The sequence below is a fragment of the Parus major genome, chromosome 1 (assembly GCF_001522545.3).
Source record: "Parus major isolate Abel chromosome 1, Parus_major1.1, whole genome shotgun sequence".
In the NCBI taxonomy this organism is placed as follows: Eukaryota; Metazoa; Chordata; class Aves; order Passeriformes; family Paridae; genus Parus; species Parus major.
The window spans coordinates 13,977,019-13,999,926 of NC_031768.1; the positions used below are offsets into that span (position 1 = coordinate 13,977,019).

General features: G+C 41.1%; 1 protein-coding gene and 1 long non-coding RNA gene across 2 annotated transcripts in view; one reads left to right on the forward strand and one right to left on the reverse strand.

Annotated features, from left to right (window-relative positions):
• The window catches only part of SMS (spermine synthase), a 43,447-nt gene extending 24,398 nt beyond the window's left edge, over positions 1–19,049 (reverse strand). Inside the window, exons 1-2 of the mRNA XM_015621691.3 lie at positions 18,882–19,049; positions 5,591–5,711 (exon numbers count right to left, since the gene is read on the reverse strand). Of these exons, the coding sequence (XP_015477177.1) occupies positions 5,591–5,711; positions 18,882–18,939 (179 nt within the window). The 5' untranslated portion in view covers positions 18,940–19,049. The remainder of the gene's footprint in view (positions 1–5,590; positions 5,712–18,881) is intronic.
• LOC107201847 lies at positions 18,296–20,802 on the forward strand. Its single transcript, XR_001520429.3, has 3 exons — positions 18,296–18,385; positions 20,241–20,321; positions 20,636–20,802. It is a non-coding gene; the product is annotated as an uncharacterized LOC107201847 (long non-coding RNA).
• Positions 20,803–22,908: the final 2,106 nt, after the last annotated feature.

Sequence of the window (22,908 nt, forward strand, 5' to 3'; positions counted from 1 at the left end):
TCCATAGGCCCTCAGAGCTGTGGCACTACAGACAGAAATATGTATATGCAGTTCATAAGACAGCTAATTTGATTCCCTGAAAACTGGTGTGGCGTCAGAAATATTTTCACTGTTAGAAAAACTTATCAGTTTATTTCCATGTTCTGGGAGTTGTTTTTGGAACAAATAAGCAACAGAATGACTATCCCACAACTCAAGTTCTCTTTTGAATTAATTTCCTAGAAGAATCACTTAGCTGTCATAGGATTTGACAGCTGACATCTTTACTTCCTCTGTGACTTTATGAGAGCCTCAGGAGGGGATGTTCCTGTCCCTGCTTTGAGGTGGGAGGCAAGAGAGGCAGAGAGGAGAGTTGCTCTGACAGTAGAGGCACACAACTTCAGATATGACAGCATTAGAATAGAGACAGAACTGCACTGCAGAACCGTCCATTTCATCCAATTGTCACCTCTAGCAGAATAGCAGGGTCCTGACACCTAGGGCAAGGGGGAAGAGATGAAAGGCAGGCAGCAGGCTGTGTAATGGGACAAAAATTCAAGTTCCAAGTTTCTGGCTGACATTCTTAGCTAGCTTTTTAATTAAAAAAAAACCAACTTGAATGAAATTAAAAATTCTTAACATTAATACAGGTCAAGGTTGATTATACCTTGGCTGTAAGTTATATGGATGAAAACAGACACCTAAAATAAGCTACAATGCCTGTAAAGATTTAAACACACAGCCAACATTACAAGCGTACTCAAAAAAGTGAACAGTCCAGTATTAAATAGTATTAAGGCAGTAGTGGTAGGCCAAAGCTGAACTCACAAAAGAGTTACTGGCTTCAGTCAGCAGACAGCAAAGGCTATGCTGGCTTTTGTCACTTTATATTTGTCTCCTTGGCAGAACATACATGAACGCAGGTTTTTATCAGCAGCAGCTCTTTTAATGTGTGGAAGAGAGTTCTTTAAAACAACAAGAATAGTTTCCACTTTCTACCTATGGAAAGATTACTTTAAAATCCAAATGAGGGGGGGAAGTTTGCTTCAAAATTAGCCCCTCCTTTCTCATCTTTCTGAAAAATATACCTGTTTTAAAAAACAATCTACCTGCCACACTTTTGGCATGTGTTTGCACATAATTTCATAAAAGCAGCAAGAGGGGAAAAAAAGGTTCAGTGAGGAGGCATCCTCTTTCCATCTGGCAAGGAAATCTGCGTCTGAAAAGCAGCCCCCACTGTAAGAACGCTCCACTTGGTGCTGCACCTGCATATCTGTCACATCCTCCAAGGCAGTACTCAAGCTTTTTGTGCTTGTATGCAAACAGCTACAGACAATTCTACTGAGTGCTGCATCTTAGCATCAGAACATCAGAAAACATCAGATGTCAACAAATAATTCCAAACTGCACAAATAAAAAAAAAACTGCTGGAAACAGAACTAGGAAGCAGAGATCAAAATATTCTAACCCAAAATGTACCATCCTATCTTAGTTACTTGTACTGTGGAGTCCGAACTATTGCAATCCCACATACCCAAGAAAGGATTTCCTAAACCACCGCACCCAGAGAATACAACTGGATAGACAGACAGGTACCTACAAACTCCTCCTTACCCATCTAAGCTTTTATCTACTGACACTATAAAATGGAAGAGTTTAACTATTTCAAAAACAGCTGCCACTAAAAGCATCAAGTAGTTGCCAAACTACTCAATGAGGGAAGAAATAGAAATTTATTTATACTAGGAAAACATTAAATTTTTTTAAATGGCATTACATTGTTTCACTGAAACACTTTTTTAAAAGTCTTCCTCACCTTAATTACAAAGCACTTGAGGGACCTTAAGAAGCTAAGCAAATACATTTCTTCATTATACCATTAGTCCAGTTCTGGTTTTACAGAATAAGATAATTAAACCAATGAAAGCTACCGTGGTAGCTGTTGCTGATTCCTACCAACTGCTTCCTATTCTTCAGCCCATTTTTACACTCTGTGTCACTCCATAGGCAACTACAACATTTTAGCCTGAAACAAAGAGCTGAGGAATGTTCATCCTGGTCCTTTAAAATATGCTGTCTAGCATACAGAGTGATTAGCAAAAGACTAACAAAGAAAGGAAGAAAGTAAGCACAACCCCTCTCCCTTCACAGTGTTAACACATTTATCAGCATCTCTGTGATACACAAGCCAAATTCAACTGGGTAAAGCTTGCACTGCTGTGAACAGTGAAGTCAAATGCCAGTAGGATTATACTTCCATAAACAAGAATTTAGATACTGAAAATGGATATGTGTACATGGGAAGACTTTTCTAAAAGACATTCTTCTACTGTAAAAACAATGACTCAAGTTTCAGGTTTTGAGTGTTTTTGAAGAACTTCAAGGTGGAACATGACAAAAGAAGGAGTGTAGATGCACAAGGAAAAAAGTCTCACATCTCTATGGAGTATGATAAAAGGCTACTTGTTTACAAGCAGCAATGAGATTAAAACAAAGTATTAGTTGAGAAGATATCCGTTTCCAAAGATTAGCTTCACTGATTTTATTCCTTAACTTAGATGTAACAACTCTTCTAAAACTACTGAAATATACTGGGCACCATGATTCTGTATGAAGTCACATACACATTAAATAAGATAAAAGCTTCACATGTTTTAAACCTAACTTTTAACTGTTTAGTCCAAGATTGCAACATTTCAGTAAAAGCATGCTGCTTAATATGACCCTTCAAAACATTCTAAAAGGAATCTAAAAACACACAGCTCAGAAAAACTAGACTGCTGAAGCCTGAAAACTCAAGAGACAGAGTGCCACTATGGCACATGCTGCTACTGTTTCCCAAGCAGTGTTTGGGCAAGGGGGCTGGCAAAGCACAGAGGAATGCATCCATCCCCACCACTTCACAGAAGAACTTGAGTGGCTCAAGTGAGCCAATCCCTGCCCCACTCCAGAGCTTTGTGTTGACAAGCCTGTTAGTAAATGTCTTGAGCTGAACCTCCTTCAATTAGGTTCTTTGTCAGAACAAATCACAAAGTAAATGGACTAGGTAGAGCTGCCACATATGACTTCTGCTTGCTTAGCTTTGGACAAAAGGAAACAGGTATCTGTTGCTTTGGTAATGACAACAGGAAAGCATGTCTTAATCCCCAGATCAGCTCCAATTTGTTCAACCAGCGCAGCCCTCTATGGGGCTGTTCACATGGTAGCTTTGTCAGAGAGTTTTGTCAACAGTAGTGCCCACAATTCCACAGACTGCAGCATGGGGCACCCTGTGGGTTATGGGGGTTATCTCAGCAAACTTTGGAGTGCAGATACTGTTTAGCAACATATTACTATCTCATCTCAAACATTTTTCCCAGGGATTAGCACCCAGCTTGTTACATCAGCTGCACATCTGTCTTGCAACGGCTCAGTCACCTTTGGCTGGCTAAAAACATGTTTGTGTGCACATGCTCACAAAATCCTTATTCACAGCACCCACTCCATCTCTCCTTCTAGGGAACTTGTGAAAGGTTGCAGCCAGCCATCCTTACAAGAGCTGCTCAGGACATACCTATCCCCTCCACCACAACTCTTTTTTTCAAGTTTTATCACAAGTTGTTGCTGGAAATTCAGCACACTCACTGTTTTGCAGGGAAAGAAGAGGAAAAATCTGAACGGCCTACCTAGTTTCTTCCTAGTTGTGTCAGGTAATATTTTTATGCTAACTAAAAATGTATGATATTTCAGGGCAGTAAAAAAGTGCAGACAAATTTGCTGGTATTAAAGCCTATTTAGTCAGTATGAAATTCTCCATATGCTATTCAGTTCATTCATACTACTTGTGAAATGTGTTCTTTTTGCAAGGCTTTTAACTGTCCAGTCTGTTGGGTTTTATGGGTTTACGACCTCATTTGTTTAAGTTAACTGAAACTACATCAAACAGAAATGCAAACTATATTACCAGAAATATACTGTTTAGGGTTACTTTACAAAAAAAAGTATTTAGGCTTTTTCTGTAACCAGAGGAAACAAAGCTGCTGAGGTCCTAAAACATACAGAAAGTTCTTCTGCACACGTATTCAGCTGACTGTGTAACAAGAGCAATCAAGTCAGATATTTTTAAATTTAGGTTTTTATAAGAACCTTTCTCAGAGATGCTTCCAAGTGCCAGTTCACTTATCTCCTAGAAAAGTTATGTAACAATAGCCTGTTTTCTACGAAGTTCCTGGAACACATCAAAAGACAGGCAATTCAACTCTGAAAGTGCACCTTTAGAAGAGGCTGTCATCTTAAGGGGAACAATCACATGAATTCACAAAGAGAAAACCCAGTTTAAGAATTCACATCTCATGCCCCTCTAAAACTCAAGGAAATGCAGGAAAGCAACATGAGGCCATGTAATCAAATATACCAAACCTTTTAATCATCTAACTTTTTACTTCTAGGTATATTATCTTTCAATTTTTCAGCATTTGTAGAACCTTGATATTATCTTTTTATGAGAATTACATGAAAGCTTAACTCAATAGAGGGGAAGGCTAGGACCAGAGTAGAAAATTACCAACTTTGCTCTATTTTCACCAACTCAGAGACAAAAGGTTACCAGAACTGCAATGTTGATCAAATAATTCAGGAAGAATATAAAATCAGATGTAACTAAAGACAGAATAAACAAGGCTGTACAAATGCAAGATACAACTAACAGGTTTTTCTAGACACATCAAGCATAAAATCAAAATAATTTTGAGCAGAAAAAGCAAGTGCCACATTTGAAAAGGTAAGTGAAATATACTAAAAACTTCATAAATCACAACTGAGAATGATAAACATAGAACTACTCGTATCCACTTACTTATTACCTTAGTTTGGGTGTAAAAACCCCCACCAAAAAACCCCAATCAAACAAACAGAAACCATCAAACAAAACAAATCCAACCAGCAAAAAAAAAAAAACAGGCAACCACAAAGCAGCAACTGCCACATTTATGTCAAGAACAGGTAACAAAATAACTATAAGAAATGAAGTGCAATAAAATCATGGTAGTTACTTATAAATAGACCAGATTAATGTATACCATAATCAACTAACCCTCACACTGTGAGGCAGCATCAGGAAATAAAGTGAATGTAGTTTATCAATATGTCCCAGCAGACCCAGCTTTTATGTCACTAATGACACCAACCACCCTTATCATGCTGTTAATTACTTCAGAAGCTGCTTGAGAATTTGAAGCATGTAACGGCATGTAAATACAGACAGACACAAAGCTGTCATTGTTCACATGCTAAGGTTAGACTCCAACATATTTAGACATACTTAATGGTCAGAAAAATTACAAATACATTGAACTGACTTGAGCTGTCCTGCATCTGGAACGACTAGTGCTGAAACCAAGGCACCATTCTATGGTACAGATCAGACTGAGCAGTTCAACCTCCTGAGATCCAAACTGCAAGATGACATAGTCCAGATTAGAAACAATATTCTGCTTAATCATAGCTATTTCATACACAAGGCTGATAAAAAGATAAGACAGCTTGCCCTGTCAACACTACAGGAGGTCCGATAGAGGGAGAAAATATTTTAAAGAAGGACAGTAGAGGAGTAATAAAAAGAAAATCCACTCACCTGCCATGTTTTTTTATGTAGGTTACTAAATAACCATGGTCTTCCCAGTTATGAACTGTTTCTGTCATTCCCTGCTCCTGAAAAATGGGCTGCAGAGCTTTAAGAACGGCATTACAATCAACTGCAAGATTAAGAGAGAAAAAATAATTAATGAGGATTCTCCACTCAGGTGACTTCTGTCTTTATTTAGAGGTTGGAAAGTTCTTCCTGGCACCCAGCATTAATTTTTCTTTAAGTACCATTTCAACACTCTTTCACATATCTTCTCTTCTGCCCATTCTCATCTCCCCAGAGATATTTCTCAGTGCATTGGTATCCAAACAACTTTCTTTTAAATCAGTTTTCACACCTGAGAAAAAATGGCTATCTACTATGGATGTAATGAGAACATTTTTATTATGGCTATTATTGATCATATACTGTATCACAATCCACACAAGTCTTCATGCACACAATTACTTTTTGAATCACTTCACACACACACACATTAATCCCCCCAAAAAACCACAGCACTGACCAGAAACCTCAAAAAATGTTAAGCTGTAATACTGGATAATTACAAAGGTATTGAAGGCTAACCTATCCACTCTACCCCTACACAAACATCCTTTTTTCCAATATCCAGGCCAGAGCAAGTCCCCAGTTGAAATATTCATGATAAATGGAAAAGAAGAGCACACAAAAACTCACTTGGAAATAACTGACATTACTCTGGTACAACTACCTTCAAAAGCAAGCTGATAATTTGTCCATAAAGGTATTTCTTCAGTCAGAATATGCCAAGTTCATATGTTTCAAGTTTGCTGTACATTTTGGGGGGTTATTGTTACCCACAACATAGCTTTAATGAACCATTTTCATTTCTTCAAACACGTGTCTCAAAAACACGTTGCAAGTTTTTCCCATTTATTTTGGAGTTAACAAATCCACAATTAGTGGAGGATGTTCCTAAAACTGAACTTAGCAGAATAGGAACAAAACTGGAAAGACTATCATAGTAATGTCAGTGAAGAAACCTAATAAAACATTCATCTACAGGCTGTCCTTGTAAGGCAAGTAGCATCACTTCTGCTTCACAAAACTATGCCAGTGTGGTCATCCAATGTGGCAACAATGTAACAAGGATTTAGTATCTCTACCAGAGAAATCACCTGACACAGACACAGTATGGAGGCACAGTTCACAACCAAATGCTTCAGCACAGACACAATCTTCCCCATTGTGACTTTCTTAAAGAGTTATTCCCAAGGTACTTATTTTGTTTTACCCCTGCTCCCAAAATGCATAAACACTGGAAACCAGTAAAGGCAGCCTGCAGACACAATCAGCAACAGTTTCCAGGATAAAACGGAGTTATACAAGCTACAAAGAACTGAAAAAATCCATACCATATAAAGTTCATCAATCAGTCATCTCTATCCAACTCCACAGTAGGCTAAACTAAAAATATGATTACTTGAAACTTTTTGCCCAACTATAAACCCCAGACTTGAATTTCCCCTGAATATTTCAGCCAGACAGACTGAAGTAACTGATAGAGTATTTACTGTTCTTCAAATACAAAGTCAAGAGCAAGCCAATTACCCAGTAGCCAAGGCTATTTATTAAAAGTTGGAAAGCTTTGCTTACTGCTCATACTATCTGATCTCAATGCATGTTCTGAGATAAATTTATTTTTTACCTTCTTCATCTCACTCATTAACTCCATATTGCAAACTAAAGGCAAATAGATGGAACAAAACTAAATTCTGTTAGACCACAGTGAATTATTTAACTGCTGGCTCCTTCTTTGTCAGGAGCACCACAGTTAACTACCACCATGAAACTTATTCCTTCCCCTACCTGCCTATAATAATCTGCATCATCTGTACCAGTAAGATTTTAGACTTCCAATCCAGCATCAGGTTCTACCACGGCACAGGCAATAATTAAGGCTCAGAGTATACAGCTTGTCTTCCCAGTAACCATGGCTACAGTAGTAATAAGTAGGAAAACAATCAAACCAACATGTTTATTAGGCATCAAAAGAATAGATAAATGGGTCCATAACTATGAGCCACAGTTCTTAAACTGGTTCTAACCTCTGCAGCCTTGCACTGGGAAAGGAACTTTGAAATGCTCACTTTAAATTTGCAGCTTCTGGCAGGCATCAGCCCTTTTTGGAAAAGGTAAGAGCAGCTGCTCCAGTGCCAGTACATTCACAAAGAACTTTTGTCACTTCAGACACGTGGTCCCCACTTCTTCAGTAGCATTTGCTTCCTTACCTAGCTCCTTTACCTTCCCCATCTTTTTCAAAACAAATTTTCATTTCCATCCTTTACTTCTTAAGTCATCCCCACAAAAACATTAAAGAACTCTGTTTACTCATGCACGCCATACCCTCCTAGGCCCAAGAGTAAAGTGATACAAAACCCAAGCTGAACTAGCGTCCAACTCCCAAAGCACTTCATTCTGCAGTTCCTGCAAGATGGCAGCAAGATGGTGAACAGACTGAAAGAATTCAGTCCATTTTCAACAGCTTTAAGGAATCCTGCTAGGTGTATCTTGGCAGACACTCCAGGACAAATCATCACTGATCTTTTTCTGCTCCATGAACATACCAACCCCTCACATATGGCTCATCACTCAGCCACAGAGCTCTTTGCTAAGAACCCAGGCACAAGCCTGATTAAGCTCTCCCTACTATGCTATTAATAGGATATTAAAACAACAACATGCTCTTTCACCAGGTATCCTTTTAGTTATACTACACAAGATTTGCCTTGGAGGCCTAATTAATTCTCCCAAGTTGGAGATTCCTTTATAAAATGTTTGAGGCATTAAGTGGTTGCTTGAAGGCATCAGGAATTTTCAGCCATCTCAGGATCTCTCACCCAAATCCACCTGTCACCACCTCACTCCAAGCTCAGATATGCTTTTATCAAGCATTGATAAGCAAATAGGACAGTGGTGATTGAAACAATAGGAACACCTTTGAATCTACATCTAAATGTTTATTCAAGTAGTCATTACTTTTTTTTGGTTATTCAGGAAGAAAAACTCTGGGTACCAAGTATAAAATACTGTTTCAGGCATTTGGTAATTGTTTACCAGAAGGATTGAAAAATGCCCAGAGTTTCAACTTTAGAGAACAGTAACAAATCCCACTATGAACAGGATTTGAAATACAGGTATTTTTCAGAAGACTTAATGCCCAGTTTAGTCAGAATGTTTTCGGACCCCAACACATCTAAAGTGAAGACTTGCAGCAGTTGCAGATGTTCCTCTGAATTTGAGCAGCAAAGCAGTCAGTACTTAACAGTAATCTGTGAACATAAGAGCAAAGTCCAGAGTCACCATAAGTATGAAGTCTTGGCCTCACATACACTCTAGCTAGTTCCACCCTGATACTTGAGCTCAGTTTTGGAGTCATCTGCTATTGAGCCAGACAGAGTTAATCTCTACAAATATTCTGGCTTAAGACTTCTTCATGCCCTATGATTAACAAAATTTCAGTTAACTATGGGAACAGATTATTTCTCATTTGAAAACATTCACCGCACTTCCAACTTCAAATTTTTCTTACCCTGATTTTCAATCATTTCTTTTAAACGAGTGAGAATATAGCATAACCAAAACAATAGAATACATCAAAGCACTTATACATGATTCTGCATCTGATGAATTTTCTCTTGGTAGCTAAATATTCAATAGAGAAAGCTGAAGAAAACAAATCAAACTAAGTGCTTCATTAAGAATACATTAAAGAGTTAGCATACATTAGGAATCAAGATGCAGAATATGCTAATAGTAAATAGCAACCTGAACTGCTGGCATATTGTTTCAGTTCAGAGCTGTTTAGGTTGCTTCAACATAATAAATCCTAGTGTTTTGCAAGTCTGATATCCTTGCACACAGGCACTCTACCTATCAACTCAAATTCTTCAAAAATCTTATAGGAAAAGGAAATACAGAGACAGGATGGGAGGGCCCCACATACAAGTGATGAAGGGAACACACCTGACAGAAGAGATTCATTTTCAGGCATCTGCAGTCCAGGGGCAGTTCATGAAGAGCAGCAGGAGGGGGTGCATTCAACCTTCTACTGCTGCACACCTGACTGCTCTGGCACTGAGCCCACAAAAGTCAAACTGGTGGCCCCCTCCACCACCGCCTCGTACCCCAAATAGTGTCCTCCGGCCCACAGGTGTACAGGGAATCTCTCATGCACAGACTAATCCAAGGTATTTTTCCAATGCCAATGTTGTATCTCAATCTTAACCACAAAAACACTGCAGAATTAAGAGGTATTAAATTGCAGCAGAAATGTTTACTGAGCAAATTGTTCATGAACTTTAAAAGTCCAGAGCCAAGGAGAAGACTCATCAAGCTCCCATGTATCTTCCATGTTCTAGATTCCCTTTAGCACTTGAGAAAACAGAAATAAAAAATGAGAAAAGCCAAAAGTCACAACAGTTCATGGAAAGTCAACAGCTGCCTCCTCCTCCTAAGTCCCCCTCTCTATCGTACATGAGAGCCTAGAGCAGTACATAATAATTAGCAGATAACTTGTTATCACTTAGTCATCAACTCCTGCAAAGTAATATTTTTCTTAGAACTAGAAAACTTAAGAATTTTACTTCTTTTGTCATAATTAAAAGGATCTGCCTGCATGGAAAATGAGTGAGCAGAACACACTGGTGTCTCTAGACCATCTAGAGAAATTTTCACAGTAATATTACAGGCTCAACAAAAGTCAGAATGCCAACAGTTGCCTAAGCTAAGGCTTGTCCTCCAACAACAAAATAACCCCATGCCTCACAAGAATGAAAGTGACCCCTCCAAGCATACTCCCTGAGCCCTGCTTGCATAACTGCCCAGAACAAAGGTAGCTTTTTCCTGACATGTTAACAGATGCAAATGAATAACAACTGGCTTTAGCAACTTACACCTTTCTGGGTATTAAGTTTCCAAGTCTCCCATCAGAACATACACACAGGAAAAATCCTTTGTTTTGTCTTTGCCAGCTCTGCAAAAGTAAAAAACAGCAGGAGCAGGATGCAGAAAATTATACTAAAATTACTCCTTTCAATCAATTTACACCCATGAGGACTATTCTCATTATAGTGACTTAGACACAGAAGTCAACAAATTATGTATGGCATGAGGCTTAAGCAGGTGGAAATAGTCATTTATTACTACTCATTCAGCCATGAGAAAAGAGATCAAGTTTCCTAGTGCACTCATTCTATTGCACTATGTATTACACAAGGTTAAGAGTAGAAAGCTACTTTTTCCAAAAGTTTCCACAGAACACCTCTCACACTCCTATTTTTAAGGATTTCCAGCTACATAGCTATTACAGGCAAATCCAGCTACAATGTGTCACATCAGCAAGTGCATGAACTTACTGGCACTTCCATGTGATCACCACAGCCAAGGGGAACGACTGTGCATCCAAGTGTCCTTTAGGATACTGTGGATAAAACAACCATGATCAGAATGAGCTCTCAAAGCATTAACAATAGCCTGCTACAAAAAGAAGAACTCAACACGTTCTCCTCCCCTGCACTACCATCACCTTTGTATTAGCTCCCTAATGAAAGGGCGAATTCCATAGAAGATCGCAAGTTTTCAGCAAATATAGGTCTACGAGATCCATCCACTTCCACGATGGAATAAAAACACTCAAAATAAGTTGTTCTTTCTGAAGTTAATAAATTATTTTGTATATGTATTATGTATTATGGAAAATTAAGAAGAATCCACCACAGAGACCTGTGAGAGGAGTTTTCCCTTGTTAGCTTTTGGCAAAATTTTAGAAGACCATCATTGATGCTAGAAGGACACTAGGGACCATATTTTCAAACACTATTAAAGTCTCTCCCATTCACTCTGACATTTATAATTTCTCCATTTTTAACTAAATATATGCTAAAAAGTATTTTCCTATACCTGGCATCTAATTGCAGCTAGAAATGATACGGCATCCTACTACAGTTAACTTTTTAAATGTCCACCTTCTGGAAATGGGCACAACAGATGACAAAGCAATTCTCTGTTAACTCCAAAAAAAACACCCAAAACAACACAGGCCTCCACTTGAGCATTACTATCAACAAAGGTAGTTTCAAAGCCTTAACAAACTTCATTTGTCTCCAAGCAACACACAACTGAAGTCCACCAATGGGCAGACAAAGACTGTTCACAATTTAAACCTTGGCATCTGTTGAAATACCTGCAGCCCTTCCACATAAAGCTGTGGAGAAGAAAACACACAGAACTTCATGTCCAAATAATAACAGCTCTTCTGGTCACTTAATTTTTCAAGCCACTTTAAAATCACCTATGATCTGACCATCTTCTAGAAAAATATTAAGCACAGTACTTTGTTGTATATAATTTCCTACTCCTTCAAGGATTTTGATATTTAAGAGGCATAGTCAGAGAAACATCTGAAATGGGAAATGCTGATGTGCCAAAAGCAGTCTTCTTTTCCTGCAAGAATTTGTTCTACAGCCTTAAACCAGAGCCTCCCAAAAAAAACATCTCTCACACTGTTAGCCTTCACATTTGCAGGTGACAGTTTCTTCATGTCTGAGCAAGCAGCCATTGAGAACTTGACATCATGCTGGAGAATCACATAATTATATTTTCAGAGTTACAGTCATAAAGCATTTTAATCTTCAAAACTAGAAACCAACAAGAGCAGGGAATGAGTTCATAGCAGTCCTTGCTGCTAAAAATGGAAAGCTATTAATACCTGCATTAACACCTCCTGACAAGCCCCATTTGTGCTCTGACACTCAGCAGGCCAGTTCTCAGTCCAGGCCTGCCAGAACTAGACCGTGGAGACCTGCAGGGCTCAGCTCCCAACAGCCCAGACAAAGGCACAGGCTGAGCCCACACCACTCATGGAGGCTGCTAAGGAAACACAACCAAAACAGACCCATTCCTGAACTGCAGTTGCAAACACACCTTTAGCCAAGGTTGCCAACACTCAAGTTCCAGAGACATTTGAGTCTTGTTTAATCCTTATCTACATGGTCTTCACATACAGATCATTGCTAAGGAGTCAGCAAATTTTTTTCACATACCATAAATCCATAAGGTAAGGAGATAAGCCTATCATCTGCATGTTATCACTGCAATCAGATGTTTCAGCACTTCAGACAATCTAACACTTGACAGAACCAGTCAAATTTAGCTATGAGGATCAGAGATACCATTCCCTCACAAGAAGTTCAAATATACATAATGTGTTTTTACAGCTAACTGCAGCCAGCTCCTGCCACAAAAACAAAATCTGTCTCACAGGAAAAAACAAAGCCCTAGCCTCTCTAGTACATCAGGCAACCAAAGCACCCACCAGAGAACATAAATTTAAAATTAACTCTCTACATAGGTAAGTGCTCAAATCTTTTATTGATGAGTTTCATTTATAATCTTAGGCTTAAACTAATACTGGACTTGACATCTTCTTGCTCCTTCATACACAAGATTGACTTACTTGAGAAAGAAACCACAAGTTGTTTTTAATGCCAATCATCTCTTCCTGCATTCTCTGCTATTTCCACATTTAGTATGGGATGAACAATGTTTCAATACCTAGAACCGCCGATTAACTGCTACATAAACCAAACCAGCATCAGTTCCAAATTGTCTTTACTACAGGAAGACACTGTTCAAAACACACAAGCAACTGAACTCATGGAGCATTTTCCCAGGTGGAAATTAGGGTACAGATTTCAGAGATGGTAGCAAGAAAGAGCCAATACAGCACCCCACCACCCCCAGCATTTAGATCTCTTGAATACTCCTTTTGCTGGAAGATTACCCTTCCAGAAAACCATTTTCTTAATTAGTTCTTCAAGTAAGGAAACTCAACAAAAAGGCTTTAAAAAGCTGTAAAACTGAAAACCTTGTCAAGTCATCTCCCCTCTTCTAAAGTTTAGACCTGCACAGCCAAAAATAAGCACATAAACCTTCATACTGCTCCATGAAGAACATTAAGACTTCCAATCCAAACAAAGACAAGAATGAAAATATTATTTTAACTGCATTCAGTTCAAATATTTAACAATTTGATAGCCTAAGTAAAAACTTCAATACTGAAAAGCATTAAGGAGAGTAACTCAAAGCATCTGATAGTTAAGATTTTTCCTCCCTGCTGAGTCAGAATTGAGCAGTAGACCCAGCCCTGCAGACAGGAAGAAAGCTACTGACAGAGGATGCTCAGCCCAAAAAAGGTCATTCCCTTCTTTCTAGCTCCTTGAAAACATTAATTTGAGGAAACACAGATCATGCGCACACACACATTCCTGAAATATTTCTTTAAAAATTTAAGCATTGTCCTACCTGCACTCACTCCGATCCCAGCATTCTCAGGGCGCATAATTCATCCTAGAGGTTCCTAAGGATTTGTTGTAGCAGTAACTGTGCCAGCTCAGGTAATCACTGCTCTCCTACACCAGCTCACTCATCTGCTCCCTGGCCCTGAGTATTATGGGCACAACCCATACTACCAGTTTGTACCACTGTACCATGAACTATGTATAATCCCCCCAGCAATAATCCCAAACAGCAAACATGGAAACAATTCAAACTGATTTCCAACTAACTTGCCTTCAAAGCAACTTTCTGAAGCAAAGAACACAAATATCACAAGAGTCTCCATATTATCTCCCATCCTGCCCTTAGAGAAATCTGAAGAACATTAATCAGTTCAATACTCAACAACCTAGAAAACTAAGCTTAGCTGACACATTCATGGATGGAAAACTCCCATGTGCAAGCAGATTTACAACATACAGTAAATCTAAAATCAACTCTGTACAGGTATAAGGTATCAAATATCTATATACTTTCATAATAAAGTCCTCAAATTAAGTAACTTGAGGAGTCTCAAATTCATCTCTTCTGATTAACAAAAAGACACAACTAAAGCTTTCTATGTCCCTATTAAAGAAGGCCAGTGAGCTGTGTCCATTTTTATAAACGTTGAAGTAGTCTTCTTGTATTTTAGGATAGGGAACACCATGCTGTTTGCCTGCTAAAGTGTCTATCTCCAGGGTCACAGATAAGCAAAATACTTCTGTTCAAAGGGCTGAGCTCTGGAGTCACTAATGTAATCAGCTCTTGAAAAGACCATCACTAAGACTCAGGCTATACTATCCAGCTATCAAAGATTCACCCTATTTATACTTTTAACTGACTGTTATTATTCTTAAAAAATTAATGAGATGCCTAATTAGAGGAAATAGTTATAAACATAGGCAAAAGGGCCTTTATTTTTTGACTAGTATACAGATTTTTGTAGTACACAAAAAAAATTCACTGGAAAGTTTGAAAAAAACTGGCAGCTTTTAGCAGAAGTACATGGCTTTAATCATTTCATGCAATCCCATTTCCCAGGCAGTACTGTGTTCCCCATTTCAAACCAATACAAGAGGACCTGTTTTCTCTAACTCCCCAGATCCACGTTTTTATTGACATTGATAGCATTTCCAACAACGTTATGGAAGTGATGACTGCAAACAATAAGAAATGGCTACATAAGAAAGAGTTATGATTCTCAAGATCCTTACTGGGTATGTTTGAGTCCTGAAGTATGTACATTACAAGCTCCACAGTCCCAACACCCCAAGACAACTGGACTGCCAGAAGAAACCAGGGCTGTTATTGAAAGGGTTTGTAAAGTGCTGAGGAAGTCAGCCAGTGAGAACAACCCACCAGAACCCACAGCATTCTGCAGCACAAGCAGCTGCTGCTAGCTGCACAAGTATGACATAACAAAATCCAATTTTCCTTATGCAGAGCTGTGTCCTGTGGGTCTTCTCCCTGCCAGTGAGAGTCTCCATCCTTTACTCACAGAGAATTCAGAAGACTGGGGATGAGAACCAGTCATACATACCAGAGAGCAAAGTAACAAACAGAACACAGAGAACTATTAACATCTCAGCCTTCATAATCATCTTCAGTCTTCATGGTAGACAATTACAATGATGACTTGGGATAGCTGCTATGTTAAAAGTGAGCAGTGAGAAACGTATACAGATTACTTCAACAATGTAAAATGACTCTCAGACCAAGAAGATTCTTAAAAAAAAAACCCCACCATTACCATTTACAGTTATTTCAAGATGCATTGCAATGAAACAAACTATTGTACATCCTTCCTACAAAGTACAGATGCCATTTATCTGGAGCTCTGCAAAGCCTTTGACACAAGCCCCCACAAAATCCTTCTCTCTAAATTGGTGAGAGCTGGACTCAGTGGGTGAACTGTTTGGTGCATAAAAAGGGGGCTGGGTAGTCACATCTAGAGGGTCATGGTCAGTGGCTCAGTGTCCCAATGGACATCAGTAAGAAGAGATACCCCTCAGGGGTCCATACTGGCACCAGTTATTTAATATCTTCATTAATGACACAGACAGAGATCAGTTATAGATGGCACCAAGCTGAGCAGTGTGGTTGCCACACCTGAAGGATGGGATGACATTCAAGGGGATCTGATGAGGTTTAATAAGACCAAGTGCCAGGGGCTGCACCTAGGTCTGGGAAATTCTTTGTATCAACAAAGTCTGGGGATGATCAAGAGTAGCCCTGCCTAGAAGGGCTTGGGGATGCTGGTGGGTGAGAGGCTGGACATGACCCAGCAACAGGCATTTGCAGCCCAAAAAACCGTGTCCTGAGCTTCATCCAAAGCACTATGGACAGGAAGGGGATTCTGCCCCTCTCCTCTGCTGAGACCCCACCTACAGTGCTGCCTCCAGCTCTGGGGTCCCAGCACAAGAAGGACATGGACCTGTTGGAGCCAGTCCAGAGGAGACCTCCAAGATGATCAGAGAGATGGACAATATCTTCTACAAGGAAAGGCTGGGAGAACTGGGATTGTTTGGTCTGGAAAAGAGAAGGCTTTGATGTGACCTAATCACAGCCTCCCAGTACCTGAAGGGAACTTAAAGCTGGAGAGAGATGTTTTCAGAAGAGCCTGAAATGATAAGGGGGAATGGCTTCAAACAGAAAGAGAGTAGGGTTTGCTTAGATGTTAAGAAAAAATTCTTTATTGTAGGGGTGGTGAGGCACTGGGATAGACTGCCCAGAGAACGTGGATACCACATCCCTGAAAGCATTCAAGGCCAGGTTGGATTGGGTACAGTGCAACTTAACCTAGCCCAAGGTGTAGCTGCCCATGGCAGGGAGGCTGGAAGTAGATAACCCTTAAGGTCCCTTTTAACCCACCCATGATAAGCTGGCAACTTCTGTTATATTAATACCTATACAAAAATACATGTTGGTCAAAAACAAGGACACAGTTAATCTTTTGAGGAACAAAGAGTGTGTATTTACCAAGTTTATAGATTCTGCCATCTCCAGAATGGAGAAAGATGCAACAGCTTTAGCTGAGACCTAGAAATAACATGTTATCCTCACAAGATCTGAAGATCCAAAACCACACATTCCATTTTACTAAATACCATTTCATGGTATTCCAGACCATTCAGAAGTCTAATTGTCCACCTAATTTGGAGGAAAAAAAACTCAATTAGTTGACAATCTATGATTAAGCTATAAGGTTTAATTCCTGTAGCACAAACTACACAAACACATTCACCATCTTTTTTCTATTTAGATGCCTCTTTGTGTTTTGGACCATAAAAACTAGATGAGAGGAAAAACTCCACAAAAATTACAAACCAATTACTAAGCTGTCACAGCTAAAATAAAGTTTTTCGTATCTCACTGAAGATGTCTGTTTTGCTGAGACAAATGTAAAAAGAGAAAAATGCTTTTTCCTTCCTTTGATCTACACAGCAACACTTCTACATCAACCCATCCCTGTTTAGGTACATCCATCTTGGTCAGAGAAAGATTGTCCTCAACAGTAAAGGCAAGTGGAAAAGCCTACCTAAAATCAAAGCAGTAGTTAAGATCCTTATCACATTCTCTAATTAACAGCATTGCTTTTTATATCACAGAGCAGCTAACATACCTATGGTTTATTTTCAATACACATATACTTTATGCCTGGCAATTCTGACCCTTCTGCAGAAATCAGATATTGATGTAACTCTTGCACTCACAACAGCTCAGGGAACTACAGAGGCAAAGAGGTCATTGTGGGTGCTGGTTAGTTTCTATGAAGCTGGTTTTTACTAGTCTAGCTTACCAATTCTGCTCATACTAGATTAGTCAAACACAAGGTGCAAGGAATGTAGCAGGACTATCTCATTTGCCATTCCGTCACCATTAAAGTGGCTAACCTGCCGTGAAAAAAATTTAGTGTGGAAGAGAAACTGAAAGGTTCTCACTGGGAGAACCAGAGTGCACTATCCTAAAGCACACTCTTTGGGAGTAACTGCAGTAACACCTTCCCCTCCCTGCTCCCGGCTCTCCGAAGTGCACATGCAGCAATGCCACAAAGGGCACAGCTCGCAGCAAAGCCCCTGTGGTCAGGAACCTCTTTCCCAAACCAAGCTTTTAACAGATTTTGTCTGCAGATGCAGGGAACTGCCTTCACACCAAAGCGGGAAAGAGAAAGGGGCTCGACCCAGGAGGCCAGCCGGGCCCAGGGGCGGGAGCCGGGAGCGGGAAGGCCACACCGAGCCCGCGGCCTGGCTCAGCACTCAGCGAGGCGCTTTGGCGCCCACGGCAGCTCCCCCCCTTCCCCCATCAAACCTTTCCACTCAGCTCGGCCGCCGGGAAACGTGGTTGTCGCCGCAGCTCCCGGCCCGAACGTGCCCTCTGCAGATACCCGCGGGGTCAGGCCCTGCCACAGCCCGGCGCTCCAGCGCTAATCGCGTCCTGCACCAGGTTCGAGCAGCCCCGCACTGACACCGCACCCGCGCCTCTCTCGGCGGCAGCCGCCAGCCCGGTTCGTCGCACCCGCCTCAAGCGCAGTGCAGCCGCAGGGCCGGGGCGGCCTCGGGGGTACCCAGGCCCGGCCGCTCGCCAGCAGCCGTGCTCTCCTTCCCTTTCCCCGGCCGTGCGGTTCGGCACCTCCCGGCCGCCCCCCCGGGCCCCGCGGGGAAAGCGCGCCCTGAGGCCGCCCGGAGCCGCCGCGACGCCCGGGCCGGGGGAACTCACATGTCCGCCCCAGCCCGGCCCAGCCGGTTCCCTCCGGGCTCTAGGCAGGAGGCCGCAGCGAGCCTCCCGCCTGCCCAGGGACAGAGGCGGCTACGGGGGACAAACACGGACCGGCGGGGGGAGGCAGCACCCGCGCGGGCCTCATCCTCGGCGGCCCCGGCGAGGCACCGACACGGGGTGGGGGGAAGGTGCGCGCCCCCCCGCCGCCTTCTAGACTGGTTACCTGTGGCGCCGAGCAGGAAGTCCAGGGTGCTGTGCCGCGCTGCTGCTGCTGCTGCCATAGTGAGGTAGAGCCCTGTGCCATGCCTGGAGCGGCGGCGGCGGCGCGGCCCGTGTGGCGGAGCGGCCCTATATGCGCGGGGGCTGCGGCGGCGCCGCGGGGGGGGAGCGCGGCGGGGCGGGGCCGGGGCGGGCCGGGGGAAGCGGCGGGCCCAGGGACCCCGCTCGGCTCGGCCGGAGAGCCCTGCGGAGCGCTCGGGGAGCGGCTCATCCGCACCCTCCCCCTGAAATCCCCTGATGGTGTCCCGGAGACCTAATGGTGACCGCGGAGCGCTGCCGGCGGCGGCAGCGATGGGGCTCTGTGTGTCACCTGCTGCCCGCCGTGGGCACGGAGGGGCCCGCTGTCCCTCCCTGCAGAGGAACCGCCACCAGGGAGTCTTTAAAGCCTTTTGTTTAAAGTCTCTTTTATTCATAACGGATAACTGTAAAACAGCGTGCTGAAGCCACAAATTACATTAATCACATGCAATTACAAGCCCAGAAAAATAGTACCCAGAAGTAGTTAGCTACAGGACTAATCACAGAATCAAAACATCACAGAATCAATTAGGTTGGTAAAGACCTCTGAAATCATCAGATCCAACCCGTGACCGAACACCACCGTGTCAACTAGACCATGGCACTGAGTGCCACATCCAGTCTTGCCTTAGAAACATCCAGGGATGGTAACTCCACCACCCCTCTGGGCAGCCCATTCCATTAACCCATCTGTGAAGAAATTCCTCCGAATGTCCAGCCTAAATCTCTTCAGGTGCAGCTTAAGACTGCAGGTGTCATCTTGTCTGTTGCAGGCTGCCTGGCCGAAAAGACTGGGCCCCATCTGTCTACAGTCTCCTTTCAGGGAACTGTAGATAGATCACCTCTGTCTCATTTTCTTCAGGCCAAACAACCCCAGCTTCCTCTGCTGTTCCTCATCAAACTTGTGCTCCAGACCCTTTCCCAGCTCCATTGTCCTTTTCTGGACTCGCTCCAGGCCCTCAATGTCCTTCCTGAATTGAGGGGCCCAGAACTGGACACAGGACTCCAGGTGTGGCTTCACCAGTGCTAAGAACAGGAGAAGATGTTTGGCTGTGTCGGTTACTAGGAGCTTTGCCAGCTGGCAAATTCCTTTAATTTTATTGCATGAATGAGAGTGGATTTTCACAATACCATGGCATCAATGGTTTCACATGATTCCACAATTCAATGAAGAGATTTACAAGTAATTGTTAGTGTGTAATCTAATGCGCTACCATGATTATTTCCATAACTTTCAATAAGTTTTTTTTTCAGGGCAAACTTAAAATATCCTTGTTTTGAACAGATATATTTCCACACAAGCACCCTGAACAAATCAGAAACATTCACTGGAAATGTGCATCAGAAGATATACAGACATCTGCAGGTCTGTTGTAACTATACTTTCTTCAAATGGTCTTCATTTGACACAGCTCATGCATGAGAGGCTGGGAGGGTTTTATGATTAATTAGCTAAAATATACAGCTTTGCAGATTCACATTCAATGTCTTTGATCCAGTCCTGGATGTTATAGGGGGTTACATAATTCTGTTTGGGTGGTTTGTGTATCCTTGTTGCCATTCCATCAGGAATTCTGATTTTTCTTAGTGCCATCTCTTTTCTTTTTTTTTTTTTTTGACAACCAAAATCAATGCCTCCTTGCAGCCAACTTCAATCTTTCTGTATATTTTTTTTTCCAGACATGCAACTGCCACAAGACAGCCAGTAAAATCCCTGCTCTTTAAAATCTCTTACATCTCTCACCTTTGCTTTTGGCTGCTGCAGTGATTTCAGATACCTCATTCCACAAAGGAGCTTATTGGATTGATTTTTACTCTCTTCAGTGGGAGCAATACCTTGTGTTCTGTTCAACCTATTACATTGTCTTTCCATTGTGGAATAATTGGAAGAAGGTAATAGTGATGCTGCCACCTAAGTATCTTCAAATGTGTTTGTTCATATGTGCCAAGTGCCTTGCTAAATTATAACCTTACATACACATGAACAACTTTCCTGGGTTTACAGGGGAAAAAAGGAACATCAATATGTCATCCAAATCTTTTCCTGGCATTGGTTTTGCAATTTAAGGCCAACCATTTCAGACTGGCACTTAGAGAAAGTTGAAACATCATCTTTTTAATTAAATTTGCCATGGAAAAAAAGAACAGTGGTCTTACTGTCTCCTTTTTTATATGATGAGAATTTTATGGTTTCATAGTGGGCTGAAGAGCTGAAAAGGCTAATGAATCATTACAAAGAACAGTATGAAGTCTTTCTTTAACTTTGACTTAAAGGACAGTTATTATCCATAAATGGCTTTGCAGCTGCTCATTGGGTTAGGTGGAACTGGGAAAGCTGGCAAAACAACATGAACAAATTCAATAAAGGGTGGAAAAGAAGAAAAAGAAGAGGTCCATCTTGGAAACTTTGGTAGAGGTGTAGGAAAACATCCAACAAGAGGAAGAGACCTGCAATATCAATATGTAGGAGTGAAAGCAAACAGTAAATTACATACAGTTTTACAGAAAAGCATAAAAACAAAGCCCACAGAATTTAAGCCTCTGTGTGAAGGATCTCATAGCTGAGGAAGGAACTAACACAACTATCTTCCACTTCTTTGGCATGACTACTCAGTGCATACTACTTAACTAGGTCATGCCTGGGATATTTTTGGGAATCTTCCTGTTGGAAAATTACACTGAAGGGAATTTTAAAAAGAGCAATTAAAATAATTAAAGGGATGAAGGGATTGATTTATGAGACAAGATCAAAAGATCTGGAATATTAAAACATGTTTCACAAATGCTGTGGAGTTTGGATGACATCACATTGTTAAGATTAGCACAGACTATTTGGAAAGAGTTTATTCAGTGTGAGATTACATGCGTATTTTGAAACTAGTAGAAACTGCAAAAATGGGGAAAATAAGGTTGAGGCACCAGTGTTTGAAAAGCTTTGTGCTGAAAATCAAGGGCAGAAACTATACCCTCTACAGGTAGATTGGACTAGATTAGATAAAAGACACCAGCTGATGGGAACAATCTTGCACTGGCAAACAATTGGGACAAAGGCTTTGCACAGTATGCAGTAACCTGCACTAGATGTGAGTTTTAGCCTATATAACCTTTGTTCTTCACACAGGACCACAGTATGCTGAAATACCAAGTGTTTCAAGTCTCAAGTTTTTTTAAGCAGGGTGTAATAGCATTTTTAACCACAGGTTCCCTGTTCATCCTCTCTGACTACATACACCTCTGTTCATTGTTCTGAAAATATTTCACCTACAACTGCCACAATCCAAAGTTCACCTCAGGAATGAGAGTTAAACCCAGCTTCTTCTTCAATCACATCTAAGAAACATCCTTTAAGAAAAATAATTTTTTTTAGTCATGTTTATAACCAGTTCAGAAATTCATTAACTTCAGGTTCTTCTGAGTCCAGCCTAGGGTTCACTAGGGTTACTTAACAATAGTAGACTTTTTTCCTGAATGGCTAAAAAGTTTCTAAAGTGATGACATGTTTAAGAAAGGAGTTCACAAAGGTTGTGTTAGCCCTTGTTTAGGAACACTTGTGTATCTCATGGCTCTATCACTTGGGAATAATGTGGCCATCTCACAGTACTAACTGAAACCTTGAAAATAAACATATCTATGTAAAATGTACATACACATGAATTCTCTCTCCATGCCTGGTTCTCTATATTCAAAGTGTTGTTACACATTAATGCAACATAATTAAATAAGCAGAATAACATGTACAAACATATAACCCCAAGCTAAAGTGCCTGCAAGAAGATAGTACCAAAATGGGAAAAGCAGAAGCTGCAAAGAGAAGAGTGGTAGAATTTGGTGCAAACCCCTGAAAATGCTTTCATCATTTTCACTTTTTGTATATCTGGCTCAGTTTTTGCCTAGGAATTTTCTTTTTTTGAACACAGCTCTAGTCCTTAAGTATTTGCTTATTATTGACAGAA